Source organism: Ursus arctos, unplaced genomic scaffold (genome assembly GCF_023065955.2).
Source record: "Ursus arctos isolate Adak ecotype North America unplaced genomic scaffold, UrsArc2.0 scaffold_19, whole genome shotgun sequence".
NCBI classification, from domain to species: Eukaryota; Metazoa; Chordata; class Mammalia; order Carnivora; family Ursidae; genus Ursus; species Ursus arctos.
Window position 1 is genome coordinate 40,169,453 of NW_026622863.1, and position 25,136 is coordinate 40,194,588.

At 46.0% G+C, this 25,136-nt stretch overlaps 1 protein-coding gene across 5 annotated transcripts in view; it reads left to right on the plus strand.

The window, feature by feature from the left end:
• GARRE1 (granule associated Rac and RHOG effector 1) overlaps positions 1-25,136 on the plus strand; it is an 85,134-nt gene that overhangs the window by 57,048 nt on the left and 2,950 nt on the right. For all 5 annotated transcript variants that reach the window (XM_026484306.4, XM_057314336.1, XM_057314335.1 and 2 more), the window contains 11 exons: positions 3,596-3,802; positions 6,913-7,053; positions 7,271-7,366; positions 7,492-7,653; positions 8,533-8,691; positions 11,254-11,351; positions 16,060-16,185; positions 17,101-18,134; positions 21,943-22,108; positions 22,881-23,018; positions 24,867-24,945. In XM_026484306.4, the coding sequence (XP_026340091.1) occupies positions 3,596-3,802; positions 6,913-7,053; positions 7,271-7,366; positions 7,492-7,653; positions 8,533-8,691; positions 11,254-11,351; positions 16,060-16,185; positions 17,101-18,134; positions 21,943-22,108; positions 22,881-23,018; positions 24,867-24,945 (2,406 nt within the window). The remainder of the gene's footprint in view (positions 1-3,595; positions 3,803-6,912; positions 7,054-7,270; positions 7,367-7,491; positions 7,654-8,532; positions 8,692-11,253; positions 11,352-16,059; positions 16,186-17,100; positions 18,135-21,942; positions 22,109-22,880; positions 23,019-24,866; positions 24,946-25,136) is intronic.

Sequence of the window (25,136 nt, forward strand, 5' to 3'; positions counted from 1 at the left end):
GATAGATAGATAAATAAATAAATAACTCATCCAAGGTCAAACATGTAAAAATGGTAGAGACAACATACCGAATGTCTGCCTTTTAAACTGTCCTGCATCATCTTTCCTCCACTTTTTCCTGCAGCATACTCCTCCTCCTTTCACTATCCTACCAAGAGTGGCACGCTTCCCACCCCCATCCTCCCATCAAGCAGCACTGTCCTATTCTGGACCCGGGGACCCTGCATCAGGCTTTTCCCAGAATTTTCCCTTTTAGAAGGGGGACGGGTGGTTTCCTGTTCCCTTAGTCCTTCCCTCAGAGAGCCTTTTCCTTCCCACCTCGCCCCTTTGTGTGCCTTCTCCAGTAGCCCCTGACTTAGCATATTGACTTAGCAGTTTATTCCCCATCATGAGAAAGTAACCCTCATGAGGCACCTGGATGGCTTGGTTGAGCATCCAACTCTTGATTTCAGCTCGGGTCATGATCCAGGGCTGTGAGATTGAGTCCTCCATTGAGTCCTGCATCTGACTCCATGCTCAGCAGGGAGTCTGCTTCTCTCCCTCACCCTCTCCCATAAATCAATCAATCAATCAATCAATCTTTAAAAAAAAAACAAAGAAACCCTCATGAGGACAAGGACTTGCTCATTGTCTTTCTTGTAGTATCCTTTGGCCTTTTGTTGTGCTTTGTACATATCAGGTGTTCACATAGTACATATTTATTGAACAAATGAATGACTTAATTGTATTGGTCAAAAGCTGTAAGAATGTGACCCCAGAGCAAAGGGTACCTGGCATCTCCACTTGCCCGCTCTTCCCTCTTCCCTATAGCCTGCCAAGAGGCTGGGGACGGAGGAGGAGGAAGAGTTTGTGTGTCTGAGAAGCCAGCTCCACTCCTCCTGTGTTTGCAGTGTGGGGGGCTTCAGGATACCCTCATTCTGGCCTAGGCCGGTTAAGGTTGAGTATGTGATGTGCCTGGTCTCCGTGCTACCAGCGCACAGCTGTATCTAGCTGTTTCGAGCCTGTTGGAGGCAGTGGGGCACAGACACTTGACCCAGGTGACCACTCTGTTACATCCAGTTTGTGTTCCCGTCACAAAGTTTCATAACCTTCCTGTGCCTCGGTCTTGTCGTCCATAAAATGGGAATGACTTCATACAGTTGTTCCTGGGATGAATTGAGATAATCTGTGGTAGATCTGTAGCGTGCGGAGTGTTCAATTAAGGCTGGCTGCTAGGATGTACAAGACTAAATATATGCTGTTTATTCTGTTCCTGTCACGTAACTCTAGGTTGCTAGGGCCGCTTCCTCTGTGTCCCTCACCCTGCCCTATCTGGCACAGACCATTGATGGGGAGGAGCTTTGAGACAGGTATGAGTAGAAACCCAGGAGGTTTAGGTGGGAGTTCAGCCTCTAATTCTAATTGCTCTCCATAGAGGGCTGATGCTTTGGTGTGAGATTTGCGTGAGTTTGTTTGTTTTAGTTTAGCCCTGGTGACTTCCACAGGGGATTATCAGAGGGAACAAGTGTTACCACTGAGACTTGCCTGACTCTTTCTCCAGGAAGCAGAGCTCTGAACAGAGGGGATAGAAAAGGACAGCATCTAAAATGTGTCCTGGGAGGTGAGAGGGCCCGACTAGAGTCTTATTTTTAGGTGCTTCCATGGATAGGACTGGGCCAGAGGGTGGGCACTGGGGTCCGATTTTAGTTCCTTATAAAGGCAATGGAGGGCCACCTGGGTGGCTCAGTCATTAAGCGTCTGCGTTTGGCTCAGGACATGATCCCAGGCCCCTGGGATAAAGCCCCACATCGGGCTCCCTGCTCAGTGGGAAACCTGCTTCTCCCTCTCCCACTCCCCCTGCTTGTGTTCCCTCTCTCGCTGTGTCTCTCTCTGTCAAATAAATAATAAAATCTTTTAAAAAATAAAAAAATAAAGGCGATGGAAAGAGTTCCCCAAGCTTCACCACCTCCCCAAGGCAGTGCACTGAGTGCTGGCAGCAAGTGGGGCCTCTCAGCTGTGCTCCTACCAGTTGAATAATTTGCAAACTTAATAAAGAAAGTAATTTCTTGAGTAAGTAATCTACTGTGTGAACCAATGAAATATGATAGATCCTCCATGGAAAAAATGTGAATGTTATGGAACATAATAAAAGAGTTGCAGATAGGTTTTTTTTTTTTTTTAAGATTTTATTTATTTATTTGCCAGAGATAGAGGGAACACAAGCAGGGGGAGTGGGAGAGGAAGAAGCAGGCTCATAGCAGAGGAGCCTGATGTGGGGCTCGATCCCATAACGCTGGGATCACGCCCTGAGCCGAAGACGCTCAACCGCTGTGCCACCCAGGCGCCCCATGCAGATAGTTTTGTTATGGTTGTCAGATTGGGCAAAATCTATGGGCAAAACAACCATAAAAGTTTAGGGGAAGATGTCAATAATCTGGAAGTTCTCTGCTCAAGTTGCTTTGTGAGTGACAAGTTCTTACTCTCTTATTTTTTTTTATTTTGAATTTTTTTAGAGAAGTTTTTAAAATTTTTATTTATGTATTTATGTATTTATTTATTTATTTGTAAGAGAGCAGGGACAGGGGCAGAAGGAGATGCAGACTCCCTGCTGAGCAGGGAGCCTGATGTGGGACTCGATCCTAGAACCCTGGGATCATGACCTGAGCCGAAGGCAGACGCTTAACGACTAAGCCACCCAGGCGCCCCAATAGTATTTTTTTTTTAATGAATTCTCTACTTTAATGGACTAGTCCCTCAACCAGCTAACTACTGATACATATCAGGAGACTGAGTTTCTACTGTTGTGACAAATAGAGTTATCCAGTATGTTTTGTTGACTCCTAGAGGACTGGTCTGTCCGCTTTGTTTCCTAAGAACTGGAATTATGACATACAGCCAGGCTGATAAAACTATGTTAATAACACTGTTACCGGGGTGCCTGGGTGGCACAGCAGTTAAGCGTCTGCCTTCGGCTCAGGGCGTGATCCCGGCGTTATGGGATCGAGCCCCATATCAGGCTCTTCTGCTATGAGCCTGCTTCTTTCTCTCCCACTCCCCCTGCTTGTGTTCCCTCTCTCGCTGGCTGTCTCTATCTCTGTCGAATAAATAAATAAAATCTTTAAAAAAAAAATAACACTGTTACCAAAATAACTTATATCTTTGGATTCCATTTCTAATAGAATTCTGATGGTCAAACTGACCTTTCAGATTTTCAGTCACATGGCTTTTACTCTGCCTTCTGAATGCTGTGTGCACGTAACTGGAACTGTGGGTTCCTCTGGTTCATTAGGAGCCCAGGGCCAACCAGGGTTAGTGTGAGCACCAGAGTGCACGTGAGGGGAGTGGAGAACAGGAGTGGGGGGTTGGGTAGGAACTGGGAAGGCCCCATTTGAATCTTGGGGTTTGCTATTTGGTTGAAACATTTTGAGTTGTAGACATCAGGCATCCAGTTGCAAACTTGAGAACAAACCTTCTAAAGCACGGTGACTTTCTAACTTCCTGTGATTTCAGATTTCCGGGTACTGTTACCTTCTGCTCACATTGATAGTTAACGACATATCTCACTGACGCAGCAGCGACCCACAGGCTAACCCCCCTGGCTTTCTTGTTTTCACAGGTGTTAGGGCGATGTTTCTTGACGGTGGTGCAGGTCCATTTCCAGTTTTTGACCCAGGCCTTACAGAAGGTCCAGCCCGTGGCTCACTCTTGCTTTGCCGAGGTGGTTGTGCCAGAGAAAAAGAACAGCAGTGGCGGTGGCTTCTCCGGCATGAGCCCCACACCCGAATTGGAGGAAGCCGTGCGCTCCTGGCGGGGTGCTGCCGAGGTAACCCTGACCTGGGGGAGATGGGTGCCCTGTGTTCAAATAGCAGAGGCTCCAGCAGGCTCCAGCTTGCCTATTGGTTCCTAAAAGAGGAGTTTTATTTAGAAACGTTTAGTTTTAAGCAGTTACCGTTCGCTTGTTCATTCATTTGACAGCAAACGCCTTGGTGAATGCCCACCACGTGCCGGGCGTGGGTCAGGCACTGGGGTGATGGCCTCTACTCACAGCCTCCTATGAGGAAGGGCCTACAAAAACAGGGTGAAAGAGCTGTGCAGGAGCCCCGAGAAAGGGCCCTGCCTCCAACTAAGGGGCAGTGCAGCAGAGCTTCAAGGAAGGGGCCAGGGAGAAGAGGCTGGAGCTGGCTCCGGAGGATAAGTGCTTAGCCCGGCAGCCAGGTCGGGGTGTGGTCAGTGACGACGCACTTCTTGTAGGCGTTTTAGTACTCCTTGGTGTCCAGAGATGTCCTGCCCTGTTTCTCTCCTCTTTTCACAGCCAACCTCTTGGAAGAATTGTCCACCTCCCCTTTGAGTCGTTCTAAAAACGATTATTATGAAACACTTTAAGCATTTAGGAAACGTCCCATATACCCTATTGTCTTCCTTTTAGCTTCGTCAAGTGAATCTTAACTTTTCACCAGTTGCTTTATGCCTTGTATTTACTTACTCACTCACTCACTTATTTTTAAGTAGGCTCCATGCCCAGCATGGGGCTTGACCTCACAACCATGAGATGAAGAGTCGCGTGCTCTACCAACTGAGTCAGACAGGTGCCTCTTTCCTGCCTTCTATTTTTAACAGAAAATAATATTATTTACAAATGCAGTTGAGTTCCCTGTGTACCTTTTTACAGTCTTACTCACATCCCTTCCTTTGTAGTGACAACCTCTTTTGAATTAGGAGTTTGTGAGTCCTATGCATATTTCTGTATTTTTACTCTGTATCCGTGTATTCGTTGATAATGTAAGTCCTTATTTTGCACAGTACGAAACATTATATAAATGGCATCATTCAACTCAGTGAAATCTGGTGTTCACTCCTACACAAGAACAGGCATTCTCTTGTCAAGGTCACTGGTACCTTCTGTGTGGCCAAATCGAGGGAACCGTTGGACTCCATTCAGCACTCAAGGCAGCATGGGCCCTTGGAGATCCTCTCTTCCTGTGGCATCCCTGAACCAGGCATTAACCTCTTGGGCCATCCTCTCCATCTACTTCGCTAGCTTCCCCTCTTCAACACAGCTTACGGATGTCAGTTTGTCAAGGCTCAGTTCTGGGTGCCCTTCTTCCTATAGGATCTCCTCTAGCCTTGGGACTTAGAACTGCCTGTCGCTGGGGGCCCTCAAATATGTGTGACCGGTCCACTTCTGTGAGCACCAGGCCCCTGTATTCAGCTCTTCCTTACCTCAGGTATCCAGGTGGCTCAGGCTTAGCTTTTCAGGCTTAGCTTTTCCCCACACCCCTGGGGTTCCCCAGATTTTCACCATGCTAACAAATGCTGCCATCCCAAACTGGATCCTTCAGGCAAAAAACTTGAGATTTATCTTCCTATCTTTGCATCATATCTACATCCAGTCCATAAGTCATGAAGGTCCTACCCCCAAAGTATTATCCCAGATCTGTCCCTTTCTGTCACTGCCGTAGTTTTAAGGAATCACTGCTCTCCCCTGACACCTGCAGTAAATGATCTCCCTTCTCTCCTCCCTGTCTTGCCATCCTTCATCACTCTCCAATTAAAAGTGGATGATGTTGCTATTTCTTTAAGGTAAAGTATAGTCCCTTCACCATGACCTGCCTCATCCCACATAGTCTGGTTCCTGCCTTGATCAGCAGCCTTGCCTGTGGCCAGTCTCCCCCTTGCTCATTGGGTTCTGGTTTCTTCGCTGACATGTCTGCTTATCTATCCCACACTTCTGCTGACTGCCTCCTCCTCCATAAACTCATAACCTAAATGCTGATTTCTCAGTGTCTAGGGTGCTCCCTGTTAAAGTTCTGTTTTCCTTGGTGTGTTTTCCTCCATTTTAAATGTTTTAAATGTTTTGTTTGGCCCATGAGGCTGTCAGTTCCAAGATGGTAGGGACCAGGTTGTGGGCTTAACTGTCTATCCAGTGACACCCAACACAGGACCTTGTGGATTAAATATTTGAGTGAAAGAGTCTTACTTACAAAGAGAAGTCAAATGGTTTTAAACTGTGAGACTGTTAGGGTTCAGGGACTGGATGGAATGGTAGTCATAGGAAATCTGTGGAGCTTTGGGAACTATATAACATTATAGCTGCGAAGTACCCTCCTGCAGTTTTGGTAAGTACTACAACTCCTACACCAGAAGAACAAAAGAAGAACAAAAAATTAGCTGTTAAAAGATGTTATTTGTTGCACAAATATTGTTGCAACAAAAATAGACATTTAAAAATTGAAAGAGTTCATCCTGAATTCTTCTTCAATTTCATCAAAGAAATTAAATATATTTTTTGCTGTATTCTCTGGTCCTGATGCATATGGATAGGTAACTTACATTTCATCACTACAAGACATTGATTCGTTTTCTCTTGTTTCTGTGTCTTGTTTATGTACTCTTCATAAACATTTAATGACCAAACAAGAAGTATTTAATTTTTTCTTGCAGATTTTAGAAGTCCTGTTTTTCCTTTAACATTCCAATGTACATTTTTTTCCTGTTCGGTGTGGGTGTGGCTTTTTACTTTGGTGTCAAGGAGCACCCAACCTTATGTGTGCTTTTTTATTATTATTATTCTAGAAACTCCCAAGTGCCAATATTCTAGCTTCTCTGTCTTTTAAAGCCGAGAAATAAAAAATGTGAAGATTTGACATAAAACAAAAATTAATAACAGGCGGGTTTGTCTTCTTCCCAGGGTTCCTTAAGTACAGTGGTGCTGTGTCAGCTTTGCTGTCTCTTCAAGATGCTCAATTTCATCTTCCTAAATTTCTGGCTGCTCATTTGGTAATACAGACAATCCAGAATGTCTGCTGTACATCTAAGGCTTAGACAGTTTCTCACTTTAATTGAGTTGTTTTAGTTCTTTGTTTCTTGTTTTCTGTGTGTTGCTGATGTCGGTCACATTCTCTGTCACCTCCCGGCCACCGTTCATTGTTGCAGGCGACGTCCAGACTGAGGGAGAGAGGCTGTGACGGCCGCCTCGCAGGCATTGAGGTTCAGCAGCTCTTCTGTTCTCAGAGCGTGGCGATTCCTGAGCACCAGCTCAAGGAGCTGAATGTGAAAATCGACAGTGCTTTGCAAGTAAGCATTTTAGAATGGGCACATAGTGACCCGAGGACAGAAACACGGGAGTGAGTTCAAGTTGTGATGTTGAACCAGTTGGAAAGAATAGTAAGATGGTAGTTGGCCTGAGGTCTTTTAATTAACTATAGAAATTTTAAATTTCTATCGTCACTGGACGTTGTCATTTTATGATCTGCTGTATAATCTTGATTATGACAAAACAATTTCTTTGCAGGCTTATAAAATAGCTCTGGAAAGCTTAGGCCACTGTGAATATGCAATGAAAGCTGGTTTCCACCTGAACCCAAAGGCAATTGAAGCCAGTTTACAGGTACACTTTTCCCTCCGGGAGCTGTCGGGAGCTGTGGTGCGGCAGATTCGCCACCCCAAGCGAACCAGGTGTCTGGGCAGGTGTGCCGTGGGTCACCTCTCCTCTCCTCTCCAAACCTCTCGCAGGGCTGCTGCAGCGAGGCCGAGGCGCAGCAGACGGGGCGGCGGCAGACCCCCCCGCAGCCCATGCAGTGCGAGCTTCCCACCGTCCCTGTGCAGATAGGATCGCACTTCCTGAAGGGCGTCTCCTTCAACGAATCGGCCGCCGACAACCTGAAGCTTAAGACGGTAGCTTTCCGTGGGGTTTCAGCAACCGGTGTGAGCAGGGAAGCAGTTCTGCAGGGAAACCTAAGGGCTTTTGAAGAATATAGATTTAAAAACCAGACTGAAGTCAAAAGCAGGAGATATTAGTAAATTGGCATCTAAAAGCAGACTGTGGTGACTTATCTTAATGAGACATTTGCCAGGTTTTATTCATAGTTTTGTTAAACGTTTAACCTAAAGTGTGGAAGTACACTATAAAATACTATTTATGATTGATGTTTTAGTGGACTTCCGCGAATTAAATAAGTCTTGTCATACTACTGCAGTAACTATGACGATTCGTGGGGCATCACGTGTGCCAGGCATGGCGCCAAGGGCTCCACGTGCGTTAATGCTCACCCATGAGGTGGGCGCTGCTCGGTTCTCTGTTTGATGGATAGAGGAACTAAGGCCCAAGCTCGAAAGCCAGAAAGGAGGAGACTGGAATTTGAGGTTATGCAGTCTGTTTCCAGAGCCTGCATACCTGACCACTTGGTCATCCAAAATAAAGTTGAGGTTTTCATTGGTATTTGTTTTTACCAGATGATTTTGTCTCCTTATTTAGAGAGATTCAGAATTTCAAAATTCCTCAACCAATTTGCATCAGCAAATGGCTATATGATGCTGTATTTGTGCCAGCATAGAAATCACTTGTATGTATTAATGTACGTGTATCCGTATTCTCTGAGGGTATCTGAGGATAATTACTTGAGACATTAAAATAACGTGATTTGGGGGGTGGGGACTGAAACAAAATGTTTTTTTCTCGAGGACTACTATGTACCTGTAAATTCAGTTTGACACATTTTAGAATCTCGTAGAGCTTTATCTTGAGGGGTGAGCTCTCGTCTTCTCAATCCATAGCATACAATGTTGCAGCTGATCAAGGAGGCGGGCTGCTACAATGGAATCACACCCAGGGACGATCTTCCTGTGACTGAAGTACTGAACCAGGTGTGCCCGTCCACGTGGCGGGGCGCCTGCAAGACTGCCGTGCAGCTGCTGTTTGGCCAGGCTGGACTGGTGAGTGAACATGTGGGGTGCACGGGAGACAGAGAGCCGGGAGCCGAGTTTCCAGCAGGGGAGCATGTGGTGTGGGCACAGGTGTGGAAATACTGAGTAATTTTAAAAGCTCTTTGGTACTGCCAGGTGCGGACCACATGGAGACGGTAAAGGAACAGCAGCATCAAAAAGCCTTTTTGTTTTCTTGCATAGAGGGTTAATATGTATTTGCTGGGATCCTAGTTGCAAAATGATGTTGCAGGTTTTCCTCATTTTAAAGAAACCTATACATTAGTAACAATTTCGTGGGGAGGGCCCCTTTGCCTCGCTTGCCTACCCTGGAGCGACAGTGGATGTCTTTCTGAATCTCAAAGGTGCCAGGCTTCTTCCTGTCTCAGGCCTTTGCACTTGGCTGCTCCTTTTACCTGAGAATACTCCTCTCTAGTCTATATGTGACTCACTCCTTAGCTCCCTGATGTCAGTTCAAATACCACCTCCTCTGAGAAACCTCCATGGTATAAGTAGTCCCCCCACCAGTCACTTGGTATCCCAGTTCTCAGTTTATCTTCTTCCGAGTCATAAAATAACAACATCAACTCAGAAATAAGTTTTGTCTTTTCACCTTTGGAGTGAAGAGTAACTTTTGCCAGAGTTGGGTGGGATCAGGAAATCAACATCTGAAATCACCATTTAGCTTTTTGTTTGGCATCTAAGACCCATATAACCTTACATACTTGATCCCACTTTCTAGAATTAAATGACTGCTTTTTTAAAAGCTACAGCATTTTAGTCGGAGGTTAAAGGAAACTAATTCGAGATTAAGAAATTTTAAAAAACTGTTTCTTACTTTAATTCCTACTTTATTCATGAATGGAACTGTGGGGAAGATGCTATCCTTTTGTTTCATGCAGGTGAGGGCTCAGGTGGCCTAGCTCAGGGTGGCGCTGCCTTGTGTAGGGCTAGGTGAGGGCCTGTCCACAGTGGTGAGTTATGCTTCCTTTAGGATCTAGTTCTCAATACAGGAACCCCTAAGAGAAGGAGTAAGCTGGAGACTCCCTGCTGAACTATGTGAGAGCCTGCTGCCTCTAGGAAATTGATCCATATTTCCAAAGATCATTTTAGCTGAAACTAGGATAACCATAGCTTAAGTTCTCCAAAAAGGAGTGAGTGAAGTAAGGCGGAAGGACATACAGGCTGTTTTGCGAAAACATTGTAGGTTAAAAAAAAAAAAAAAATCCCATGTTATTGAGAGAGCAGAAACTCCTTCCAGTTCCTTACTCCTTGCTCCCAGGGCACCTTTGTGTGTGACTGACAAAGAACCTTTAGATTGTGGCTCTGGAGATGGGCGGAGAGAGGAAACACCTGCCTGGTCCAACAATGGCTGTTACTTGGACAGGAAGTCTTTTCCAAAGGACATTGCAGAGCAGCTGTGGGAACTCTGTTTACAGCAGTGGAAATCAGCTCCATTAGAGGCTGAATTTGGAATCAAAATAAGCAGCTTTGCATGGCTTTTGAAATCTAACAGATTTATTTATTTATTTGTAAGTAATCTCTACACTCAATGTGGGGCTCAAACTCATGACCCTGAGATCAAGAGTCAGACGCTCTACCGACTTGAGCAAGCCAGGCGCCCCATGACAGATTTATCTTAAAAGTGCTTTATGGTCATTTTCTTAAATTCTTTTAGTTATTTGAAAATACATTCATCATTTTGTCAAAGTCTCTAAATTACCTAGACTACTACATCATCTGTGTAATATTAAAGACTCTACTCCAAATAAGAAGAAATCATTGGGGCACCTGGGTGGCTTAGTCAGTTGAGCCTCTGACTCTTGATTTTGGCTCAGGTCATGATCTCAGGGTTGTGAGATCCAGCCCCACGTCAGGCTCCATGCTGGGTGTGGAGCCTGTTTGGGATTCTCTCTCTCCCTCTGCCCCTCATTACCTCCCCCCTGCTCATGCATTCTCTCTCTCTCTTAAAAAGAAAAAGAAAGAGAGAGAGGGAGAGAAAAGAGAAGAGAAGGGAAGAGAAGGGAAAAAAAGAAAAGAAGAAACCATTGGGAGAAGAATCATCTTTACCTTTCTTGAACTAGTTCTGTTTTTATTGATGGCTGAAGATAAAATGATCCTTTAAAAAAAGCTTCATCCACTTCTAGCTTGTATTCAATCATTACAAATGGACTTTTCTGAAGCTGTGGTTAGATTTTTAATGACGGTTTTACTTCTTTCAAGTGCGTAAAGTAAAAAAAAAATACTAAGATAGAGGAAACAAAATAATTCCTAATTAACATATTTATGGTTTGGAAAAAGTACTGAAAGTGCTTATAAAGTTCAGTACATCCTGCACCCAGAATTTGGTTTCCGTTCATTGAAGTATTACTGTCTTCAGTCGTGTTTATTACTTGGATTTGTCTTCATGGGGCTCTTGATGGCCCCTGCACAGCTGTCTTGCCATGGGAATTGTTCTTGCCAGAGTCACTCAGCATCAGTAGGCTCATGTATTAGATTTGTTTGTGATCCGTTTTCCTTTCGGAAAGCTGACTGTTGTTTCTTTCTCTCTCTCTCTCTCTCTCTCTCTCTCAGGTGGTAGTTGACACAGCACAGATTGAGAATAAAGAAGCCTATGCCCCCCAGATCAGTTTAGAGGGCTCCAGAATTGTGGTTCAAGTCCCATCCACATGGTAATATGACTCTTATATTAACACAAGCCTAGGCTCTGATTGAAGTTTGCACATCTTTGGAAAGATTGCTTTGTTTTGGACTAATTCTGTGTTAGGTGGTACATCAGGTCTTGCAGGTACACGGGCAGTGATATGTCCTGGTTATCGGTCCACGATAAGGAAGCCAGGATGTCTGAAAAGTAGTCTTTTTGACCAATAATGTAAGTAAAATGTTAAGTACTCATGGATCATAATGAGCAATATTATCTTCTCTTGGTTACTGAGTCCACAGCTTTTGAACAGAGTACATCATTTTCTCTAAGTCACCAGTGTTTCTCTAAAGCTGAGCACAGAACATAGAATCCCTTCTCCTCCTTTGTTCGAGTAACAGCCCTGATGATCTTGAGCTCATGCCATTACAAATGTGGGGACAGGCTGAGCCATTTTTATTTTTAATTATTTAATTACATTTATAAAAAAATGATAAAGTATTCTTAGTTTATTAAAACAGAAGCTCCTGGGGCGTCTGGGTGGCTCAGTTGTTAAAGGTCTGCCTTTGGCTCAGGTGGTGAACCCAGCGTTCTGGGATTGAGCCCCGCATCGGGAAGCCTGCTTCTCCCTCTCCCACTCCCCCTGCTTGTGTTCCCTCTCTCGCTGTGTCTCTCTCTGTCCAATAAATAAATAAAATCTTAAAAAAAAAGGAAAAGAAAAAAAGAAGCTCCTACAAATTAGTAGGAAAATGGGGAGGGGAATAAATAGGTAACCAAAAAATAATCGTAAACAACACAGCTGTCAACAAATAGATGAAGAAAATGTGTAACCTCACCTAATAAAGGCAGAATAAAGAAACAATATGATATCATTTTGCCCAGATGTTATTAAACTGTTTTCAGAATAATAAATAAATTTCTAAAAAATAAATAAAAAATAAAGATTTCGGCCAGACTGTACAAAAATGGGCACAGGAGGTGGATAAATCACACAGCCTTTCTGAAGGGCAGTTCAGTGTATCAAAAGCCTAAAATAAGAGGTCTGACCTCAGGAGTTCAGAGTTCCACCTCTGGGGATTTATCCTTGTGATGTGCATAGAAATCCAGCTAAAGGAGCAGCATCATAACTTTATTAATAAATAGCAAAAATTGGGCATATGTCAGAAGACTTCTGTTGTTAAGATTATGATATGAATGAGTATTTAACCATATAGAAAAATTTTGAAATGTTTCGGTAGGAAGAGAGAGATAGTAAGGCATGATGGCAGTCCTGGTGCCTGTGTGGACTGAAATGGCAGCTGGATAATGCATTTAAGTTGTATTTAAACCATTTCTCCTTGAAATGGGAGGGTCCAGTGGTAGACTGCCAAAAAGTTTAGGACTTGATATTTCAAGTAAGGGTGGGCAGTTCACTTCATATCCCAAAACCTCCCTTCTTTGAGTTTCCTCCCCGCCCCCTAAGTTTTTTATTTGATTATTGAGATGGCATACTGTTAATTTATATACATATCTTCACTCCTATCAAATAATAAACCAGAAGCTCACTTTTCTGTAAGATTTCTGTGTCCCTGAATTCTTCATTTGTTTTCCAATTCAGGTTCTTATAACTTAACCAGGATTCTCATTTAGAGAAAATAGTTTGAACTTTTGAATAATTGGGTAACTATAAACGACTAGTACTAAAATGGTTAACACTGCAGTTTATTTCCGGAACTCTCCATGTATGATTGATTTCTTTTTTAATTCATTGAACCTCCACAAAAGACCTTATGGACTATAATTTCTTGGAGAGGCTCCCTCTGCTGGTTGCTTTGGTAAAAATACAAAGTTTTCAAAATACACGTTTTTGTTTCTTTCAAAGTGTAAACTACACAATTGTTATGAAGAATGCAAACAGAAGTGATTGCTTTACTCCACCTTCAGAAAAATGAAACTGTTAGCACAGGCAGTCAAGAATTTATTATATGATTTTAATAAAATGGAGTGTCCCACTGCCAGTTATGTTTTTTTTTCCCGAAGTAATACCTTATTTAGATTTTTTTTAACTGTCTTATTGAAGTTGTCCATCCATTCTTTCTTTCAGCAAATACTTACTAAATACCTACTACGTGGCAGACACTCCCTGGGCTCTGGAAATTTAAGTATGAGCAAGACAAACGGCATCTCTGCCCCTAATAGAGTCAACTTTGTAATGGGAGGGAGCGTGGAGAGGACAGCTAGCAAGCATAAGAGTTCAGGTCAAACCCCAGCACATATATGAGGGGACAAGAGCTGAATGATGTCATATGATGGAGACTAACAGGAGTGGTGCTGGAGAGGGGAGGCTGTTTGGGATGAGGAGGTCAGTTGTGAAGGGTCCTTCCTTGAAGATACGACGTTTGAGAGGAGCCAGCCATGCAGAGAGCAGATGGGGAAAGGATTTCTGGGGGGTGAACTGGCATGGCTGGAGATGTGGTAAGTGGTCGTGAAGAAAGAGAGTCATAAAAGCCAGAACTTGCGGATCCCAGAGGGGCTTGGATTTTTATCTAAGAACAGGTAGAGGGTTTTAAGCGAGTCTACGTGATTTGCCAAAAGAATGGGTTTAGTCTCTAAAGGCGATTCTTTTGATCAACTCTCAGGACTGATGAATTAAATAAAAGTACAGATTTGTTGAAAGAGAAATTATTCTCATCAGCAAGTGTAGTACTTCTTTCCGCATGACCAGCAAATGCTCTCCTAGTGGGCAAACATATGTGACCAGCCAAATCACACCCAGGAGTGGCTTGGGAGCACAGAGCAAGGATGTCCTAATAGTCGGCAATTCCAGGCTGAGAGAATCGGGTACATGAACCCTGGCCAAGTTTGCTGGCCAAGGTTCTCTCCCAGGAGTCCAGGGCCTGGTTGCTCACTGGCAAAGCTTGCCTTTAGCAGTGTTTCTGAGGCTGGCTGGCTCATATCCTCACAGGCGTATTTCTTCTCAAGCCCGAAGTCATGCTGGGGAGTGCTGCTGCCTCCTTCGGATGGCTTTGCAAGTGTTGATTTCACCATTTAACTCCCAGAGTGGCTAGCAGCAGACAGACAACATCTTCCCGGTTCTGCCTCTCAGAAGAGGCCTCTTGGTGGAGGTACCCTGAATGGGCAGTGAGGACCTGAATGGTGGGAAGCAGCTCTTGGGAGAGCAGTCTGGGCAGAGGCAACAAAAGCAGAGCCATAACAAGAGAGGTGACGAGAAGTGCTTGGTGTGCTGATGGGTTGGTGTGGGCTGTAGGTAGCCAGAGATGACATATAGGTTTGGGGTAGACGGCTGTGTTGGGTACTTATGGAGGAAGTGTATAGGGTTCAGAGTGGTTTTTGTTGGAGAGGAGAGGAAGCAGTTGTGCTGACCAAGTTGCCTGTTAGGTGTGCCCAAGAGATGTCAGGTGTGCAGTTAGATACAGGAGGGGGATTCGGGAGGAGGGGGTTGGCTGGTGAAGGGAATTTGAGTCTTCAGCGGAGGATGGTCTGTACAGCTGAGCTGCAGGACCAAATGCAGCACTGTGGGGAGAAAGGACGGAGCCTAGGACACGCCGCCATACAGAGGTGGGGAAGCAGAGCTGGAGAAGTCAGCAGAGGAGACCAGGGAGCAGCTTGCCTGCCAGGGGGGAGGAAAGGTGAGCGAGTTTGGGGTCACTGAGCTACAGAAGATAATGCTCTGGGAGGAAGGAAGCATTGCACAACGTTCCTAAGAGATTGAGTAAGATGGAGACAGGTAATTGACCTTTGACACTGGCGAGACCAAACTTGTTTGATAAAAGCTATTCTAGTGCAGTTATGGGGACCAAAGCCCAGCGGGAGTGGGGTGAGGGGAGATTAGGAGGTCAGGAAGAGGAGGAGACAGTGTTTTGTTAAAAGGGGGAGCAGAGAACTTGGCAGTATCTGGAGGGGAATGTCACGGGGAGAGAGGGGGTGATTAGATGAGCAGGGTCCTCAGGAAAGCAGGAGGATACGGAGCATGCAGCGCTCGGCTAGAGGGTCAGCCAGTGGCACAGCAGGGCTTGTCTTCTGCCTTGACCATGACTGGAGGGGCAGGCCGGGAGTGCAGGCACGGCACTCAAGCTGGTGGATTAGTGGTGAGGAGAGGGAGCAGATCTCCTCTCAGTGACTTGAGAGTTGTAGTGGGAAAGAAGGGGAGAAGCGTCAGGGTTAGCCGAGCTCGAAGGAGAGGGGATGCAAGCTGAAGTGGTCAGCTTGGAAAGGGAAAACATTCACTTATGGGAAGGCCGTGTTCGCTGCTTACCTCAAATTTGCAGTGAGTCTGGGTTTTTCCTCCATTGACCTTTAGTTTCTTGGTTGCAGGTGTGAAGCGCTGTGGAGGAAGTCGGGGCAGGGGCACATTGGAAAGGGTTTGCAGAGGAGTAGATGCTGTGTCAGATCCCAGAATCTGAACACAGTAGGACAGAAAGTCAAGGCCACAGCTGGGGTGGACAGTGAGAGGGCCTCAGCGCCCCGAGAAGGCCACCCTTCCACTGAACGCTTCTCTTCCTACCAAACAGACTCTAGATGATTAGAAATCCAGGGAGATCCCGGCCCCTGTTGCTTCCTCCTCCTTTTGCAGAGCAGTAAATTCCAGTGTTAGTCTTGTCATTCTCTAAGTGGTCTTTAATTACTGAATTTTTATTTGGTGCCAAAAGCATGTAAACATTGTAGCCTTTTGTATGAGGCTTGCTTGAGACACTTTTTCAGAGCAGTGCAGCCCAGACTGACACCTGCTTCCTTCCTAGGTGCCTGAAAGAAGACCCTGCCACCATGTCCCTGCTGCAGAGAAGCCTTGATCCCGAGAAGACCCTGGGGCTGGTGGACGTGCTCTACACGGCCGTGCTGGACCTCAGCCGCTGGAGGGCAGGGAGGTGGGTGTAGTAGCTTACGTTCAGGCCCATACTCAGGGACAGTGTGCCCACGGACAGTCTCCTGTGTGCTCACATCACTGATTGTATGTGAGGAAGTAAAGCGAGAAAGAGAATTCTTTGGTCACTTAATTTTGAAATCATTTTAAACTGACAGAAAAGTTGCAGTAGTACCAAGAATTACTCTCTGCCCTTTACCCAGATTCCTCGGTTACTTAACATGTTTGCCTTCATTTGTTTTATCATTTGAGAGTAAGTCCATCAAGAGGATTTTAGCCCAACTCTTATTCTCCTTAGGAACGAAGACCAGAGAAATGTGTGGAAAATTTACTTATATCCTACATGAAATTTATTTATCTCTGAAAGCAGCTGACAGTCGCAAGACTGTCTCTGGGAATTATGAACTTCAGAATGGTAGGGACCGTGAACATCTAGCCGTGTGCCCCCTTTCTTAACTCATGAGCACCAAGGCCCAGAACACTGAGTAGCTTGTCCTGGGTCACTGCAGCCGTCGCCTGCCTCAGCCCCATACTCTTTCCGTCTCTGGGGCTCTCTTTCTGTACTAGGAAAGTGCTCGGAAAACCTTGGAGGTAACAATCTTCTGTTGTTGGCACTGTCTGTAAGTTCCTTCCAAGGACAGCAGTGCTGCATGGTGTCACTGAGTCCCACTCGCCGCCACCCCCACCCCCCCCCCCCCCCCGCCGTGTGGATTTACCCACGTCCCTCTGCTGCTTCATTCTTACACACACTTAAAAGTCTTGGGTGTTCATTTTATTTATCTGTAAAATAGGTGAGCCTGATGCCAACCAACTAGGGACTGTCTTTGTCCTTAAAGTCTTTCTTAGATGAAGAGAGATCCATTTCATTTGTCCAATTTGTATTTTTGTCTTTTTTTAATTTTTCGTTTCTGTTTAATAGGGAACAAGCTTTACCCTGCATACAGATCCAGCTTCAAAGGGAGATCTGTGATTTTGGGAATCAGGCTGACCTGCCTTCTGGGAATGGAAACAAATCTTCAGGTGGCCTGCAGAAGACGTTCTCCAAACTGACATCCCGGTTCACCAAGAAAGCTTCATGTGCCAGCTCTAGCAGCAGCACAAATTATTCCATCCCAAATACCCCTTCCAAAAACCTCTTCATAGCTGGGTGTTCGGAAGAGAAGGCCAAAATGCCCAGCAATATTGATTCAAGATTACAAAGCATTTTGAACATTGGTAATTTCCCTAGGACTACAGACCCTTCACAGTCAGTGCAGAATTCCAGTAATCAAATGGCCAATGGTTTTCTCATGGAGAGGCGTGACAACTTCCTGCAAGGGGATGATGGCAAGGATGAGAAGGGCATGAACTTACCAACCGATCAGGAGATGCAGGAGGTGATCGATTTTCTTTCGGGCTTTAACATGGGCCAGTCACATCAGGGCTCCCCGTTGGTGACAAGGCGTAATTCTGCTGCCACAGCCATGGCGACTGAACAGAAGGCAGGAGCCATGCAGCCACAGCAGCAACCACTGTCGGCGCCCCCTCCACCACGGCCATCCCAGGCTGGGGCCCACACACCTCTGACCCCCCAGCCAGGCCTGGCACCTCAGCAGCAATCCCCAAAGCAGCAACAGCCCCAGGTCCAGTACTACCAACACCTGCTCCAACCCATTGGACCTCAGCAGCCCCCGCCCCAGCCTCGGGCCCCTGGGAAGTGGGTGCATGGCTCAGCCCAGCAGCCAGCACAGCCTGTTGGAGCAGGTCTGTCTCCTCTTGGCCAATGGCCGGGCATATCCGATCTCAGTTCTGACTTGTACAGCTTGGGTCTGGTGAGCAGCTATATGGATAATGTGATGTCGGAGGTTTTGGGACAGAAGCCGCAGGGACCTAGAAATAACACCTGGCCAAACCGTGACCAAAGTGATGGAGTCTTTGGGATGTTGGGAGAGATTCTGCCTTTTGATCCTGCAGGTATGTGGACCCCCCCACACTTGGGGTTTTCACATAAATGTAATCACTGAGGACTTCACAGGGCCCATCCAACACAGCCTCACATGTGAGAGCAAGTGACCTAATTTCCCTTTAAAGACCTCTGTCGCTGTGGGATGGCAAGTATGGGACACATCCAGCAAAGGTAGGCAGCTGTCGTGAGAATGAGGCTAAGAAGGTAAGGACCACTATTTTTCTCACTGTGCAGAGGCTGGGATTGAGGCTAAGAGAAGTTGCTTGAATGGCTCCATGTCCCATAGTTCCAGCGGGCTCGAGTCTGGGCCCTCCTAGTCATGGGAGCCAAGGTGGCAGGCCTTTTGTGAGCTGCTCTTTTTCTGATTACATAACCTGTCCTGTGATTCTTTTTTGCTTAAACTCTAGGACCCATGAAAGGTGTTAGAGTACTTCCTGCCTTCAGAGAATATGGCTTCTCCTGGCCTGAACAGTGTGAAAATACCACCAGAGTTATCTTAGGAAATTAGAAAAAGAACTTAGAAACAAACAAAAATAAACTAGGAGGAGGAATTCATTAAGGAGAAAAGCCAAGATTAATTAAATTTAGAAGAAAAATATAGTAGAAATTGTAAATAAAATCTAAAAGAAGGGTCTCTTAAAGCCCAGCAGAATAGATAAACCAGTTTGTTGTAAGCCTCAATAAGAGAGAGCAAAGAGAAACAAGATAAGGGAAGAGAAAGGAGGGGCGCCTGGGTGGCTCAGTCAGTTAAGCATCTGCCTTCAGCTCAGGTCATGATCCCAGGGTCCTGGGATCAAGTCCTGCATTGGGCTCCTTGCTCAGCGGGGAGCCTGCTTCTCCCTCTGCCTGCTGTTTCCCCTGCTTGTGTTCTCTCTCTCTGACAAATAAATAAAACTTTAAAATAAATAAATAAAATCTTTAACCAAAAAAAAAGGAAAGAGAAAAGAGATATCACTCCAGAAATAGGAGAGATTAAGAGAAGTTTAAGACATTACTACATACGACTCAATGACAACATATTTGAAAACTGAATGGAAAAATGGGCTCGTTCTTAATAAAATATACATCACCAAAATTGTACCAAAAACTGGAAAACCTGCCAAGATCTGTTTCAGTGGAAGAAAATGGAACAGTAATTATGAAGCCAACGTGTTTTTACCATAAAAACTTTATAAGGGTTATTTAAAAAGCAAACCGTCGTCCTCTCTTTAGGAGTGTGGATAGAGGCTGGACAACGGAGGCGCACTCGGAAGAGCAGCTCCCCATTTCTACAGTCGGCAAACTGCAGGGGTGGCAGGTGGGGCAGCGTCAGGGACTCTGCTACTGCTCAGGAATCCGTGGTATCAGCCCACTACGTGAGAAGTCATGAAACAGTAGATGCTGTAGAGACATTCGATAAAAGACACTAGTGATTCCAAAAAACCTCCAAGTAAGACATGAATAGAAATTTCTTGAATATTAAAGACTCTACCAAAAGCCAGTAGCAAGTATAACTCTGTATAGTGAAACAAAATTACTATAGTTAAAATCAAGACCCAGATAGGGTGGCAGCTGTTACTGCCAATAGCATGTAACTTTGTCTTGGACTTCCTAGCAAATACAGCAAGACGTGTAAGCTTTAGAAAACGATACATTGAAAAGCACATCTCTTGGCAGGCAATAGAATTGGAGGGGGGGAAACCCTCAATAAAAAAAGGAGAATTAGTAAGCGAGTCTGGTAAGGTGGGTAGATGCAAGATAAATACATAGAAATCTGTTACTCTTTTCTCTAATTTACTGAAAGGTATACAGAGTGGAAAATATATTTCATTTACAAGGAGAATACTGTGAAATATATAAATAACTATAGCAAATATTTATATAAATAACCAGCAGAAGAGGAATTCCCTGCTAAAACAACCCAGCATTGGCTACGAATGGAAGGAAATTGTTTTCTTAGGTCCTCTAAAAATCCCTCCTACTGCTGCTCACGCTTTCTTGTTCTGGCTCCCCTTGGGTGGTAGATGCGGGCAACCTTGAACCCTGGAGCCCAGGAAGGGCAAATGGTTCCGCCCCACTCCAGAAGAGCAGGCCCCACCTGGCTGCCACTGACTGGGGTGGGTGCAGTGCATTTTTTCAGCTGCTGTTAAACAGTCTGTATATCTTTTAATAGTCATGTAATTAATTACAGAGTATAAAGAGTATAAACAGTGTTTGGCAGAATTTTACTATCTTTGATCTTTGTTGAGGCCTGGATGGACTCTATGTCTTTAAGCTACAAATCCTATTAGCTTTTTTTTTTTTTAAGAGTTTATTTATTTATTTGACAGAGAGGGAGATAGCCAAGGAGAGAGGGAACACAATAGGGGGAGTGGGAGAGGAAAAGAAGCAGGCTCCCAGCGGAGGAGCCCGATGCGGGGCTCGGTCCCAGGACTCTGGGATCACGCCCTGAGCCGAAGGCAGATGCTTGATGACTGAGCCACCCAGGCACCCCAAATCCTATTAGCTTTATCTTCCGCTTGTTCCTTTCTGACCTGCAGGTCCTTAATGTACCTTCCTGCAGACCCCGCCCTGAGGGCATAAGATCTATATCACCCTTTCCCCAAATGAAGAAGGGCAGTCCTCAGGTTAGATGAATTACAGAAGGCACCCTCTTGGACAGGGCCAGTGAGAGCAGAGTGCCCCCTCTAGACAGGGCATGCTTACCCCTGGAGGCATGGCTTGACTCACTGAGAAGGGGGCCTCGGTTTCGGTCCCCCCCCCCCCCCCCCCCCCGGTGTGGACATCTTTGTGCAGTGCGCAGTCTCACCAGCAATGCTGGGGCGGTGCCCTGAGGATGAGCTAAGAGTGAGATTTTGCCCTAGTATCTTTCCCAACTTGAAGCTGAAAAGTACACACTGCTGAGTCATATTCAATTTGTGAGCCATAGATACTTCCCTGCCATATTGTCTTTTTTTTTTTAAGATTTTATTTATTTATTTGAGAGAGAGAGAGAGATACAGATAGCGAGAGAGAGCATGAGGTGGGAGGAGAGGGAGAAGCAGGCTCCCCACTGAGCAGGAAGCCCGACGTGGGGCTCGATCCCAAGACCCTGGGTTCATGTCCTGAGCTGAAAGCAGATGCTTAACCAACTGAGCCACCCAGGTGCCCCCCTGCCATATCTTTGTTTGACTTTTTCTCTCAATGTCCTCTATGCTGTTTTTTCTCCCGCTTATACTGCCCTGCCCACCCTTACTCAGCTCTGTCCAGTATGTTTCCAGTCCCCTCTTAATACCTCTGAAATTCTGAAATTTCATCTCATTCATTACCACTCTCACTATCTTCACACTGCATAACTAGGTCTGCCATCCAACATCCAGGGAAATCCTGGATTCGAGTTGGGCCAAGTGGAAATGCCATACCTCTATCTGGCTGACCCTGATGCTTTAATAACTTTCAGGTTATCAGTTCACTTAAAGACATCAATCTTGTGATTTCCTAAGTTGTTATGTATGTAGCACCAGACACTGGAACATTTTTAAGTATCTGGTATTTGTCTTTAAGCTTTAATCATGATCCTTTTGTGTTCTCTCTCTCTGTCTTCGGTCCCATTCAGCCTGCCTCTGTCCTAGGCATAACCCTTCTTGACAGTCCCTGTGCATACCCCATACCCCAGTGTCAGACATCCGGCTGACAGCCCCAGTCCTTCAGCCAGCTCTCTGGTTCTCAGGGCCACAAGCCTGGCAGCACCTCCCCACTTTTCACTGTGTGTGTGACCAGCATGTGCTCGGGAGGCAGGGAAGGAAGCGAGAGGCCAGTGTGGCCCCAACCCCTCTCTGTCCCTTTGTCTTAACACAGTGGGTTCGGACCCCGAGTTTGCTCGCTACGTGGCAGGGGTGAGCCAGGCAATGCAGCAGAAGCGGCAAGTGCAACACGGCCGCCGCCCAGGCCACCCCCGGGGCCACTGGCCACCCATGGATGATGCCCATCGGACCTGGCCTTTCCCAGAGTTCTTCACAGAAGGGTGAGTGCTGGCTGTGTCAGGGAAGCAGAGTTTGGGGCCTGGGTATCCCCCAGGGGGCCCTCCTGCACTCTTACCAGGCAACTCGATTCCAAGGCTCCCTGTGAGAGAGTGACATCTGGTCAAGTCTTCAGGTGGGCAGAGTTTTGTGACAGACTCGAACATGCCGAGTAGCATGATGTGTCCCTGTGAACACACCATTGGTGGAAATTGATGATTTTCAACACATACTCTTCTGCCCTGAACCGGGAACTTACTTGACGGTGTTTGTGAGGTCATTGAATGTTTAACACGGTCTCCGTGCTGAAATGCACATGGCTGTGAAACCCATGCGATTCGTGGAATGCGATCCTTGCCTCCAGGAAGCACAGGTGTATGGTTCAGATGCCAGTGTATCAAGAGAACTGCAGATTTGCATCCCACAGACAACGGGAGGTTGATTTTTCACGTCTCTTGCTGCTACCCAGTTAATAAATCTGGACAGCTAAAGACCATTTCAGCTTTTTGCTCTAACGTGAATTTCATATGCAAAGCACAGACTTCCGAGAAGAATAAAGGGCAGCAAAGAATACATGTTACTTTCTAAATAAGGGACAGGAAGAAAAGCTCAGGTTTTTAGAAGGGGAGACAAGAGACCGTGATCTGGTTGTTAGATGAGTGCGGGGTAAAGATGGTTCCTTTAGGGCCGAGGGCGAGGGGGCAGCCTCGGGCTTGTCCGGCTGGTGTTCGGGCTGGCTGCGGGAGGCCTGGGCCAACTTCTCTCTCTGCCTTTCAGGGACGGCCTGCACAGCGGCTGGTCGGGTGCTCAGGGGGACTCTGCCAGCTCAAGTGATGAGACGTCCTCTGCCAATGGGGACAGCTTGTTCTCCATGTTTTCAGGTCCTGACCTCGTGGCTGCTGTCAAGCAAAGAAGGTATGAGGAGCTTTCTAAATGCAAATAAAAGGCAGAGGGGCGCATGAACAGCTCCAGAAAGATCAGGAACCCCATGGCTCCCCATCAGCCTGGTGTGAGAGAGGCAGAGGGCCTCTGCTAGCATAGCCTTGCTGAGTCTTCTGTGGCTACCGTGCAGGCTTGCTTGTAGCCCAGGTGACTTAACATTGGGTTGAGGCTTTGCTGGCAGAACAGTCTCATGCAAGTGGTAGCCAAAAATACCAATATAAGGCAAGGGAGGGTTCTGGAGATGAGGTCTGCTGATACTGATCTGTGCCTTACAAGAGGCAGCCCTTTCTGTGGGAGGAGATCAGGACGACCAGGTTCTAATCAGGACTCACCAATAGGCTTTGCAACTCCAGACAAGGGCCTGGCCCTCTCTGATCCTTAGTTTCTTCGTCAAAGTTGAAAAGAAAACATAATAGAGTATATTCAGGTCTAAGAAGTTTTTAAAAGTAGGGGTCCCTGGCTGGCTCATTTGGTAGAGCATGAGACTCCTGGTCTCAGGGTCATGAGTTCAACCCCCACATTGGGCATGGAGGCTACTCAGAAAGAAAGAAAGAAAGAAAGAAAGAAAGAAAGAAAGAAAGAAAGAAAGAAGAGGAAGGAAGGAAGGAAGGAAGGAAGGAAGGAAGGAAGGAAAGAAAGGAAAGAGAGAGAGAGAGAGAGAAGGAAGGAAGGAAGGAAGGAAGGAAGGAAGGAAAAAAAGAAAAAGGGAAAGAAAGAAAGAGGAAGGAAGGAGAAAAAGAAAGAAAGAAAGAAAGGAAGGAAGGAAGGAAGGAAGGAAGGAAGGAAGGAAGGAAGGGAAAGAAAGGGAAAGAAGAAAAAAGAAAAGAAAGGAAAGGAAAAGAAAAGAAAAAAAAAGAAAGGAAAGGAAAAAGGAAAAGAAAAAGCCAAACATGTCCGGTTGGGTTAGTTGCTATGAAGAAAAATATGGGGGGGTTCCTGGGTGGCTCAGTTGCTCAAACATCTAACTCTTGATATCAGCTCAGGTTTTAATCTCGGAGTGATGAGTTCAGGCCCCACATTGTGCTCCACACTGGGTGGGGAGCCTATTTAAAAATATATATATATATATATATATATATATATATATATATATATATATATATATATATATATATATGGGAGTCAGGGAGGCCTCTGATGAGCAGACAGCTGAGCAAAATGAGGGAGGAACTAGTGAGAGATTGGCAAGGGGGTATGTGTGAGAGAGAAGAGTCAGGGATGATATGTGAGGTTTTGGCTGGAACAGCTATATAAAAGGGGGTGCCAATGAACTGAGACCGGAGGATGCAGGAGGAGCAGGATTGAGCCAGGGGTAGCATTTAAGATGTCTGTTTTAGACAAGGGAAATCGGAGAGGCCAGCAGATGTCGAGGAAGCCCCTCCTCCAGAGATTGCTGTCTGCAGGCGGGAGCTCGGGTAGACTGATTTACTTGGCTCTGAGCCTGCTCTGTCCGGCCTTTTTCATTCCACATTATAACAGAAATTTTTCATGTTTGTCATTAAAACTAACAGTCTTTTAAGTCCCACTTCCCCAGGGCATGGTAAACTGTTGAATACATTAACAAAAGCCAGAGCGGGTAGACCCAAAGCCAGCACCTGTCCTTCTGCCTGTCAGCCCCGCCCCTCCCCCTGCCTGTCAACCCCGCCCCTCCCCAAGCCTGGTTATGGCTTCTGGGAGTGCTCCACCCACCAAGTCCCCAGCATGCAGTGGACCCAAGGTTTCCCCACCCAGAACCAGTGCCCAGAACCAGGTGGCTAGCGGTTCGAGGTCAGCAGGGCAGCAAGCCAGGCACCCACTGCCCTGAGCTCTTGGTTCTTTCAGGAAACACAGCAGTGGAGAGCAGGAGACCAGCACACTGCCCTCACCACCTCTTCTTACCACAGTGGAGGACATGAACCAGGTACCGTGGGCCCTGCTCTGGCCACGAAGGGCCAGCTGTATGGGGTACAGACCACAGGCGAGGTTCCAGAGCTGAAGTTTTAAGAGGGCTTCAAAGCAATGACAGGTTCTTTGTGGTGAACACCTTTTTTTCCCCATGATTAGCCATCCAGCTGACTCAGAGCCAAATGTAGAGGATGCCTGGGGTTGTGC